This window comes from Artibeus jamaicensis, unplaced genomic scaffold (assembly GCF_021234435.1).
Source record: "Artibeus jamaicensis isolate MK-2021 breed Jamaican fruit bat unplaced genomic scaffold, CSHL_Jam_final scaffold_1964, whole genome shotgun sequence".
Taxonomy (NCBI): Eukaryota; Metazoa; Chordata; class Mammalia; order Chiroptera; family Phyllostomidae; genus Artibeus; species Artibeus jamaicensis.
Genome location: NW_026522030.1, coordinates 35,254,750 through 35,266,898, shown reverse-complemented (window position 1 = coordinate 35,266,898; position 12,149 = coordinate 35,254,750). Strand labels below are relative to the sequence as shown.

The window sequence follows — 12,149 nt, the reverse complement described above, 5'->3', positions numbered from 1 at the left end:
CCCACTGAACTCAAAATGCAGGGTCCTTAGCACTCCTTTTGTTCCTAATTCTGAATTTAATAGTAGATTCCCAGAAAATGGGACCCCACATGCAGATGCACAGTTCTCATGAAAAGGCTTCAGAAGTATTTTTAAATAAAACAATTTGTGATCACATGTGTGGTTCAGACTTTGTTTCCAATTATTAACTGGTTTCTTTGCCTTTTCCTATAGTACCTCTGGGGTTTGCCATATGGCAGTTTACCTAGAAAAACAGTTCCCAGAGCTGAAGAGGCGTCTGCAGCGAATTTTGGTGTATTGTATGACTTCAACGTAAGTGTCTCTACACAGCTGTGTCAGTAGGACGATGGAGTTTTTTTTTTTTAATTCTCAAACCCCATGGACTTCTTTGCTGGGGCTGAGTGAAGGTCTTAAGAGAGATGTTTTTGCCCCTGTTTAAAAAAAATGAAAAAAAAAAGTGAATAAGGTTTGGTAATATGATAATATGATTAATGGAGATTACCGAATGAAGGTGAGCTCAGAGTTCAAAGACTTCAAGCAAATATCCTTATCTCTGGCTTTGGAAAAGAACAAAGAAAGAGTTTGCAAAAGTGCTTTTTGGAAATCTCATTGGGTTCTTAGAAAATGAGAGCTTTTACATTACATATTAACCTCTTCACTTCCTAAACAAGTCTATTTAATATTACTGAACAGTCAATATCAAATAAAGCTAAATATTAAATACCACCAATACCATATTCTAACTTCTAAATAATGCTAAAATGAGGTTCCCTCTGTTGTGGTGCCCAAGTAAGGATCACTGTATGGTAGTACCAAAATGAGTATTACGCTTTGAACTCCCCCGGGTGAGTTTTATTGTTGCGATAGAAACTTATCCCTGCCCATTGAAAAATCATTTTGGAGTGTGATTCAGGTCTGTGACACATGATCTTTTAAAAATAGTGTCAAGATTAGAGATGTTTGAAAGTGTAGTGGATGAAAAAGTAGCAAATTAGAGCTCAGGGAATGGATAATTCAAGGAGTTTTTGACAAGTAGCAAGTGAAAATAAAACTTTGTGTAAAATGGGGAATGAAGAAAGGAGAGGAAAACAATGAGCAGTCTTCACATTTGTAGTGTTAATAGGCCTGCTTCCTATGTCTTGAATTCTATTCTCAACACCCCTAAATTGTGAGCTTCCTAAAGATGGGGCACACCTGCTTTGTCTCCTCAGACACCCTTATATCCTCAGCTAGCAGAGGCTCAATGAATCCCGTCGATTGGCAATCTGAGCAAAGGGGAGGGTTTGTAGAGCCTTGAGACAAGACCCATAGAAATGAATTTATGTTGGCAGCACTAGAAAATGTAAACTTTAAAAAGGTTTCCAGTCTGTCACTAAACAAGGCAAAATATAGAGTAAGCATAGGGGTAGGCCCTACTCTGTGGCATTTGAAATCTGAAATCACCCGTCATTTAGAATTTCTGTTTCAATTCAATGTTTATTTATAAAATATAAATATGCATTGGTTTTATAAAGATGAATGAAATGTGACATGATTCTTTTCCTCAAGGCATTCATGAGATCAGAAGAAAGATACAGTGTGTTATGTACTAAGTTAGCAAAATGAAGAAAAAGATACTGGGGAGCCCCAAGAAGGTGGTTGATATTTTGCTTCGGAATATCTGTTGTTGTTTTTTTTTTTATAGTAGATGGCCTCTGAGTTAGCCTTTCCTTCTTAACATTCATTTCCCCTTTTTTATTACTTCTTACTTCTTCCATCTCTCTCTCTCTACCTGCCCTCCCTTATGTGAATTTCCAAAAACATATATTACTACTCCCTCCTGAAATAAGTTTGATTTCTCAGTTCTCTTCCTCCGATTAGCAAGATAATAAACTCAAGTCTGGTTAATAAGAGTAAGAATAGTAACATCATTGGCATTTTCTGATGCTTGGCATATCAGAGAAAGGAAGAACTAAAAATATGAACAAAAGGCTTTTGATTTTTAAACATATTTCTGAAGTTTAAGGACATATACATTGGTCAAATAACTGAAATTAAAAGTTTGGTTCCCTGGCTGGGGTAGCTCAGTGGATTGGGTGCTGGCCTGTGAACCAAAGTGTTGCGGGTCAGGGTTGCGGGCCAGGTCCCCAGTAGAGGGCGCATGAGAGACACACACATTGATGTTTCTCTCCCTCTCTCTCTCCCTCTCTTCCCCTGTCTAAAATAAATAAGTTAAATCTTTTGAAAATTAAATAAACAAAAAATAGTTTTAAAAACATTTTGCAGAAAACGTCCATTTGAGATTTGAAAGATATTGATCAGTCAAAAAAGATGAGGAGGAAGTGCTTCTGTGACATTAACATTCCCCTACCATTCTCAGTCTGCCTGGAAATGATTCTAAGGCAGTGAAGGAGTATCAAAACGTCAAGGAAAAACAAAAGTGGTATTATTCACTTGTAGGCTTTCTTAATTTTTCTGCATACTGTAACCACTCAATTGTTTGCCATGTATAACAAAATAAGAGATTTTTAGAGGCAGAAGCGTCCTTAGAGATCTTTCATCCCTTGTCCCACATTATAAAGTTAGGGGAACTAAGTGGCAGAAGTGAACATTTGGGATTTTATGGCTAATGAGCAGCTCCTAGTCTAGTGCTCTATGTCCTGTTCCTATTAGTAATTTTCTCTATTAATTTCCAATTGCCTTCTCACCCTTCGTTCCTGGCATAGAGACTAACTTCATTTAATGCTCTATCTTCCTCACAAACGAAGAAGGAGTTGAAGCAGCTGGGCCCCATTTTTACCTTTTATACTAAACCTGCAATTTCCAAATTAGCTTCCCAAGTAGAATGACAGATTTGATATTTACTTTTGCCTGAGTTCTCTACTTGATCATGTGAACAATTACCTCATAAAGGAACCTGCTCTGTTATTATAAGATGATCTAAGTGGACAGCCCATGAGTCCATCCATCATGACACCATGGAGGAAACCATTGACCAAAATGTCCTTGAGATCCCTGAAAACTCAGAATGCTGCCCTTGTAGAGATGCCAGGGGAAAAGACATGTTTCAGACCCAGGACAGAGATGACTGGTGCCTGAACAGTCTAATTAGTGCACAGATTCATTTGTTGCATCTAAGATTAATGTGCCAGCTTAGCTAACAATGCATATAAACACAGGAGAAGAGAGCAGAAAAGACAATAGAACATAGTTAATAGATACCCCTTGTGGTAGAGGGGGTTACAAAATGAGAAGGGACAGAGATACCTTTAGGATGGAGGATGGAGGTGCAGAAAGTTTTAAGGAGCTGTTTCTCTGTTGATCTTCATTTTGGAAACCTGACACTTCCTTCTGAAATTCCCTTCTCCATGGAGCATCTCCTTGGAGGCTCAGTGTTCTCTCACTGATACACATGTATCATAACTCATCCAAATTCCTTTTAATTAATAGTAGTCAATTACTATTTGATATATGCTAGGTCAGTCAGTCTTATGGCTTCTCAAAGTCACCATTTACAATGCACCATATTTTTATTCCTTTTATTGAGTACCTAGTGATGGATCTTACTGATAAGGGGGAAATATATTTTACTAAAATAGTAAGAAATAGAGAGATTATCTAACATGTATGCTCTGACTCAAATTAGCAGAAATGGTATCATTTGAAGCTGTAGAATTAGAAAAGGGAGTTTAAGTCAGTAAGAAGAAGATGCATGTGTTGGCAAGATACTTGGAGATGCAAGGATGATGTAAAAATGACAAAGAAGAAAAGACTGTATAGTTTCGATATTCTTGTCAGGGAAAGAGAAGAAAGAACTGATTTGGAATTTGGAAGGAGCTTGAGCTGATATCACACAGTGAGATCATATGAATAAAGATTCGAATTGTGAATAAAGGAAAATGCATTTAGCTGTCCAGCTTGAGGGCATCTTGTACATCGCATGTGGATAAATGGTATATCCGCTTTCCCTCCCCCGCTCTGCTCATCCTCATGGATGTGGGAGGTGGGGGAAGCTCTTTTGGGCAGGAGGGAAAAAATTAACACCTTTTATGTGTTAATCAGGTCCATATACTTACATTTTATAACAACCCTTCAAGATGATAATCAATAATCATTGTGTAGTTGAGGGAATTGGGACTCAGAGAAGTTAATTTGCCAAAGACAGCACTTATAGTTAGAGGAGACACGGAAATTCAAGCCAAAATGTGGCTGACTTTAATGCCAAATTGTTTTACTCTAACACGTCATTCAAAGCCAGTTTCTCTTCCGTGCCTACTTTACCATGACTCTTCCTTGAGGTCTGTACTCAAGGGACACTTGTCACAGACATTCTGAATGTGAACACATAGCAGTTTAGTTTTTTATTTTACCAGCACCAACAGCTTTTCTTTTTTAAAGTAACGATCTTCCACAAATGAGAGCATCTCCTCTCAGACATATCTGTTATCTTAAGTTGCTTCATGTCTTATTGTCTTGACCACATTTAGAAGAGAGATTTTTATGATTCATGTATGAAGGAACACATCTTTCAGGAATATTTCATCAGTTCAAACACAGTTTTATTTTCAAGGAGTCCTTTGGAAATACACACCAGAACAGTATTAGTTGCAGGAGAATTGGGGAGGTGGGATGACTGTAAGTGAGGAAGGGGAAATGATCAGAATAGGTGATCAGAATAGAGTGCAGAAGCCTAGGACCCAGACTTGGACAGGACTTTACTGTGCTCGTTTGAAACTTGGCTCTGACCGTGATTTCTCTGACACAGATTTTGGGGTGGGAAAGAGCTCCCACATGGAAAGCCATGCATGCTGACATGGAAACCAAATAGAACCTTGGCTGGGCTAGGATTTCTTGCTATTTTAGTCACTTCCAGATTTCTGCTGTTGGAGTTTTAAGAAAAGAAGAAAAATGCATGAAGTGTGGTGGGCCAGCTGAGTGGAAGGAGAGGAGTGTTCCTCTGATAAGCCTTTCAACTTGTGTTTAAAGCCACTCCCCCAAAATGGAAAATGGATTGGGTAAAAGGTCTTTAAAATTGCACTCTTCAATAATGCCTCTTTCAGCTGACATACTTAACTGCATATGTAGCAACAGATAAACTGAAGAACTGTTTGTAAAGTAATCAGGATTCAAAAACAAGCAGGACCCTTACCACTTTGGATATGATCTAACACTTATGAAGTGCCAGCCACTGAACATATGTTGAGTGGTACGTACACCAGATGCGCTAGCTGCCCCAGTAGCTATTGTGCTAACATAACAAGTTCACCAGATGCTTGTTATGTTTTTCCTTTCATGCTGTTTTGGAGGTGTCTTTTAATCCTAATACTGTCATTGTGAATTAGATAAAGATGTCAGATTGCAATGTTTATAAGTGTGGGAATGAGGCCCAGTGAAATCTTTGCAGGGAGGGTACCTCGGTCTTTTCTAAGAGGACTTGGCTCCACCAGGGACTGATTCAGGAGTACAGGTCAAAGGTCCCTGCTGAGCTGGTAGTGTTTCCTTGTCTTTGGTTTACTGGGAAGATAAGGAACCAGCATGACACCAGGCCTGGGAGACAAAGAAAACACAGGAGAAGCAACATAGCACGGTGGTTAAGTATAGAGGATTTGAATTGGACCGACCCAGTTCAAGCTCAGACTCAGTCATTCAGTAGCTATGTGAAGTTGCATAAATTACTTAATATCTCTAAGGCTCAGTTTCTTCATCTGAATTGGGCGGGGAGGTGTGTATGTGGGGATGGGGCAGTAAATAACCCCCCCACCCTGCCCCATCCAACCAGCTTGTGTGCTAACCAGAAGTAAGGCAGAGGTGGAGGTCAACATGGTACCTTTATTATTGTTAAAGCAGATATTAAATAGTGTGGTGTATTTTTGGAGGCAAATGGGCCTCCCAGTGAGGCATTTCTGTCCAGCAGCCCTAGCCTAGAAAAGGCCTTGCCCTGCCGGGTAGAGCACGGCACATACTCTCTCAGGAGGAGGCAGAGCGATAAGTTTATGGGTCTTTGACATATGAAAGAACACATCAAAAGTTGAGGAAAACTGTTCCCCCTGAACAGTAGCAACTTCATGGGGTTCTTGTGAGGATTCTGTGAGATGAAGTCAGGTTTTCTGTAAATGCTAAGTGCTCAGCAAAACTTACCGATTGGTATTATTACTGCAACCCTTATCACCAGGCGTCAGGATGGGAACGAGGAAAGGAGGTAAGGGTCAGTTACAGGGAATAGCAGAGGAGCGTGTAAAGTGAATGCCTTACAGTTACAAAAAAGGAAGTAGATCAGAATCTTTCTACACTAGACAAGGGGCCAAGTCCCTGTACTTTCCAGGTTCTGCTAGTTATTGTTCCCTGGGGACAGGAGGGCTGGTTTGAAGGTTCTGGACAGGGTGGAAGGAGATCGGATTTAAAATAGCTGAGAAGAAGCAGAGACCTTACCTAGAAAACGTGAAAGAAGAAGATGTCATGGAACCAAGGGCAGGGAAATCCTCCCAGTGATTATTCTCCTGGGAAGATTTCTGGGTCTCAGCCTGTTGGCCAATTCGGGTCTATTTGGTTTCCTATCTTCAGTACAAGATTAAGCCTCTTGCTTCTCCTATTTGGTGTTTCTATGAGTTATTTAGCCCCAAATTATCTTTTAGGGTTGGATTTATTTTTTTTCTTGAGCTGGAAAATGAAGGTACAGCCAAATAAGGTGCAAGGAACCAGTTTGGCTTTTATCTATAACCCTCCTATCCCATCCCAACCCTACTTAAGCCCATGAGCTCTTCTGAGATTTTTCTGGAGATTTCCACCCCCCATCCCCACCCCTGACCGCACCACTGCTAATTCTTGCAAAGAATTAGTGGGGTGGGGTGGGGACAAATTTGCTGCAAATTTGGAAAGCAACAGTTTTTCTAGATCTCTATTGGCCTCTGATTTCAGCTAGGCACCATCTTTGTTTAAGGCAATTTTCTAAATAACCTCTCTTAATTCTTCCTTTGGAAATTAGCATCCAGGGCACTTCTTCCTTCTTTTCCACCCTACCCCCACTTACTTTCTCTCTTCCCTTTTCAACAGTAGGTTTCAAAGTCCCTGGCTTGGTATAAATGATGTTCAAATCAGACAGTTGGATTTTCTAAGATTCAAGAGATGACACACAACCTAAAGAGGAAGCCCTGCATTAGCAAGTTACTGTCTCCTCACTTTACAAGGCATAGTAACTTTAAGTTATTGCAGAGAGATGAAATCAGAGAAGAGCTCTGGAAGTAGATATACAGCAATACAGAAACAATGGTTCCACACTGAGAGCAAAAAACACAGTGGACAAGAGACGAGAAAGATGAAAATACTATAAAGGAAGCAGCATCAGAATACACCAATGTTCTGTGTATGTCCCATGCAGGCAGCTTTGGGAAGTGGTGATTCCAACCCTGGTGGCTGATTTTTAGGAAAAAGCATATAATTACATAAATAAACATGCTTGTTAGGAGAGAATGCTGTAATGGTCTTGATGAATAGAAGGTTGTGCAGGTTGCACAGTGTCCTCTCACCTGCTCCTCATCTGGACTAAGAGCGTCTGTGTTTTAAGAGAACCAATCCAACTGCGGCTGTGCCTGGGAGGGGAAACCTGCCATAATAACCTGGGGAAGCATGTTTCAGACCTTCCCTCCATATTAAGCAAGCTCTTAAAATTATAAATTTAACGTCACTATGAAATATGTTTTTAAATTGAATTTTTGGGGGCAACATAAGTTAGTAAAATTATATTGGTTTCAGTTGTACAACACTATAACATAGCAACTGTATATTTTATTGTGTGTTCATTGCCCTAAAGTCAAGTCTTTTTCCTTCACCATTTATCTCCACCTTTCCCTTCTACTATCTCCCCTACCTCTTTTCCCTTCTGGTTACCACCAGGCTGTTATCTGTATCTATGAGTTTTTTCATTTCTTTTCTTTCTGTCTGTCTTTTTTTGCTTAATTCCTTCATCTTTTCACCCAACCCCACAACCCCTCCCCTTTGACAGCTGTCAGTCTATTCTCTATCCACGAGTCTGTTTTTATTCTGTTTTCATGTTTCAGTCAATGGACATTTCATTGTAATGCCTCCACAGCTGAGCAAACCTATATTTGATGAAAAAATGGGTCTATTTAGAAGTCCCTGAATTTTGAGTAAACCAAGAGACTGCCAATCAATGTGGCAGCTGAAACATTCACTCTGTGAAGCAAAACAATAGGGCCCCAGTCAGAGCCATCTCCGAAGTTTGAAAATGGATGTCATTTCTCTTAAAAATTGATCTTTTTTTTTGAGTTGCTCTATACAACATCTGTTAAGTGGCTTTATTGTTGGATTTTAGGGCTTGGCGCAATATTCCGTCCTCTTTTATGGCTATTACGACAATAAACGCACAATTGGATGGATGAATTTCAGGTTGCCGCTCTCCTATTTTCTGGTGGGGATCATGTGCATTGGATACAGCTTTGTGGTTGTCCTTAAAGAGTAAGTTTCATTGGTCTTTTGCAAAGCAAGCAATGATTTCCAGAATCGAATGGAAGAATGGATGTAATTTTTTTGGTTTACATTTAGAGGATGCAGAGTCTGTGAGATAAAATGTTACTTTAATACTGACACTAATGTTAGACTGCTACATCCTCCAAATGAAAGAGTTGAACACAAGCACAGGCCTTTGGCTCATCTCACTGGGCTGCACTGATGGCTGTGAGCCCATCCTGGGTTTGAGCATATTTTTATAATGTGCCTCTTTGTACTTCAGAGTGTGAATCAGTGTTGCAAACAAGACAGGGAAACAGCTGCTGACCCCTCATTTTGTGTACAGAGAAGTTTGTGACTCGCAGAATCAGTTCAATAGGCAGAATCTGTTGTTCTCTGTTCGTGTGTGTGTGTGTGTGTGTGTTTTAAAGCCAGAATAATCACTCATCCAAAAATATTCAGCTGCGTAAGGCAGCAAAAACAAATGGCCCCATATGAGATCATCATGATCAAATGTATAATCATGGTTTGTCTTGGAAAGGATTTATTAGAGCATGAGGAAGAACTTTATTGGGGAACTGATGAAACAATGGTTCATTTTTCTCTCTGTCTGAAATATACAGACTGGGGCAAAATAGGTTTACAGCTGTCCGTGTGGAAAATAACACAATAATTGATAAATAATAATACAAGAATAAACTCTGTTTCACGAACATATGACTATAAACCTACTTTTTCCCCCATCCTGTATTTATAATATTCTGCTTAAAGACACTGCAGACACCCAGCCCAGCTGTTTGGGGCTGTGAATGACCTACCCTTTAGGCAATTCTCTGAGGAGGAGTTGAGACACCTCAGTTAATGTGCCAGCTCTTTTATTTGACTCTGCACAGCCTGAATGGGCCATTGGCTTCATTTCAGGGAAGGATCTCTGCCTAAGGGTCCAAGTCACACTCAGCAGGAGCTCTGGACCCATCTGTGACATGCTTTGTGTCTTGTCCCTGTCATACTTAACTGGTTCCACCGAAGAACACTTTCATATTTAGCTTTCACGGCCTTTCAAGTCATGAAAAAAGCCTTAATAGATACCCCACATCAAAATATTTATGTACTGTCCAAATGTAATGAGAGATCCTAAATATTAGGTATCTAGCTACCTGATAAATCCTACCACATTCCCAAATAAAGCTATTTCTAGTCTTTAACCATTTTGATTTGGCGAGCCTAAAGTCAAGGTTGCCAGTTACATTACCGAGGCCTCCTGAGTATTGTTTTTGTGTTGCTCTTTCAGGCTCCTTAGTCACTGGGGAGCATGTTTGTGTATGTCCAGTTATTCAGCTTCTTTTAGCGACTCTGCAGATGCTGTGCATCCTGGTGGGCTTCACAGCTGTTCTGCATGGTTCAAATCCCAGGTCTTTCATGTACTAAAAGACCTTTGACAGATTGCACAAGTGTTCTGTTCTCTAGCTTCCCATTTTAAGAGTTGTAATAACACCTTGGTCTTTGGATGACTCTGAGGACTAAATGAGTTAATACCTAAAAGCACTGAGAACATGACTGGCTGGTGGTAAGTAATGGATAAATGTTAATAATTTTGTTAGGGTTATAATCCATAGGATTATTAGAGAATCAAAGAGCCAACATGGTAGGAGTTGAGGTCACCTGAGAACCCCAGTGGGAGGGCAGTCACATGTGGTTTTGCAGTTGTACATGAATGGATTTTTGTATTCATTAAAATAGTTTTCTAGCAGGTGAACTTAGAGGTTATAGAACAGCATTGTGCAAAGAAGCACAAGATGAACCACATATCTCACTTAAAATTTTCTAGTAGCTATATTAAATAAATACACAGGTAAAATTAATTTTAATAGTATATTTTATTTAACTCAGTATACAAATGATTATTTTCACATAATTAAAATAAAATTATTATTGAAAAAAATTTTAGTGCTGGGTCTTTGAAATGTTGTATGTATTTTATATGCTCACATTTCAAGTGCTCAGGAACCACACATTGCTGGTGGTGACCAGATTGGAAAACGCTATCCTACAGGAAATGGCGTTTTTTTTTCCGTCTACCTTGAAGATGCCATTTTGGATACCTGCAGGGCACCACATCCACATTTTCCCTCAGAGTCACTTGTGTTAGGCCAGTTAAAGCAACCTGATTTTGTTCCTTTCCTCTGTCGTGGATCTTTGGTTGTTACCTGATTGGCCAGTAGTTTAAACTCATTGACTTGTGTGGCAAGACAGTTTCAAAGCAATTCATGACTCCCACCCACTCCGAGCTATGAGAGCAAGGCTTGGTAGAAAAAGAATTGATGAGCCCTGGTGGGGAGGGGTGGGATGGGAATAAAAGACAGAAACCTGTATTTCAACAACAATTTTAAAAAAAAGAAAAAGAATTGATGAACTATAATTGATTGTACCGAGTCATTTGTCACCTGCTCCCCTTCCTCCCCGTCCTGATAAGACTTATCTTCTTGGAGTAAACATGAGTGGATTTATAGGTTACATTACTCAACACGTAGAAAGGAATCTGGGTTCTAAAATCAATTAGGTACTGATGGACTTTGGCATCTTGCCCTTACTGTTTGTCTCAGCATCCTCATCTACAAAATGGTGGCAAATATCTACTTTTAATTACCTAATATGGATACTGGAAGGTAATATGAGTTAGAAACCCAAGAAAATATTTTGAGGTTTAAAGGTGGAGTAGCTAACTTTGTTGACCCAGGATTCTCCTTGGCTTAAGAACTGAAAGTCCAGTGTCCTGTAAACGCACTTGGTCCCTAGCAAACCAAGAAGGTTGGTCACCACAGTTTTAGGCCCCTTGTTCTCATTTTCCTCCCTTCCTTTCTTCCCTCCTTTCTTCTCTTCTTCCTTTGAGGGCAGTGTACATTACTAACAATATCTGAAGTGTATAGACTTTTGTAGTCAAAAGTTGCATACATATTAAAAGCAAATACACATGAATGATAATACTCCTAAATGCCATTTGCAAAGGGTGAAGTGATAGATTGATGTAAGGAATAATTATATTTGGTTATTTTTATAACACATTAGCCCATTTGAAATATATAAACTTTCATAAGGGGTAGGGAGAGTGGGGGAATTTAGATGACCTTAGAGATGCCTGCCAACCCATGATGTCAGCTTTCTGTCATTGTGCCCCTTTCTTTTTCAGTTCCATATCACTGTGGTATTTTAAAAACCAAAACTTTATGGGACCATTTTATGTGTATAATATGAAACTTCAGTTTTGCTATTTATAGTAATAGGGGGAAAAGGAAGTAGAGTAAGTAGAATATAGTTCTCTAACCAATAAAATGAAATTGTAAGTAAATACATTTTAAACTTTTTAACCAAAAAAATTAAATCACTGCTTAGGATACATGTAACTACTTGTCATTAAGGTTGTATAAAAATCTTGATTTTTGGTCAAGAGTTGTAGAATGTGGAGAAGTTTCATGCATTCAGTATAACCATTCTTTGGGAGGAGAGTCTAGGGTGAATTGAAACATATGCAGTTATTTCCTGACCTGACCTGGGTTAGTCCGTCCCTAAGCTTCAGGGTGTCTGGTAACCAAGTAAAGTTGTATATAACAGTTTTAGAGTCTACTAGTACTTTTTCCTGGGGAGGGACCCAATAGATTTCCTCAGATGTCTAAAGACAGCCTTATTCCACAAAATGGTTAAAGCCAAGT

The 12,149-nt window shown here is 39.3% G+C and overlaps 1 protein-coding gene across 1 annotated transcript in view; it reads left to right on the top strand.

The window, feature by feature from the left end:
• Positions 1-12,149, top strand: part of TMC1 (transmembrane channel like 1) — a 119,689-nt gene that overhangs the window by 66,912 nt on the left and 40,628 nt on the right. Inside the window, exons 8-9 of the mRNA XM_053656415.1 lie at positions 214-312; positions 8,309-8,451. Coding sequence (XP_053512390.1) covers positions 214-312; positions 8,309-8,451 — 242 coding nt within the window. The remainder of the gene's footprint in view (positions 1-213; positions 313-8,308; positions 8,452-12,149) is intronic.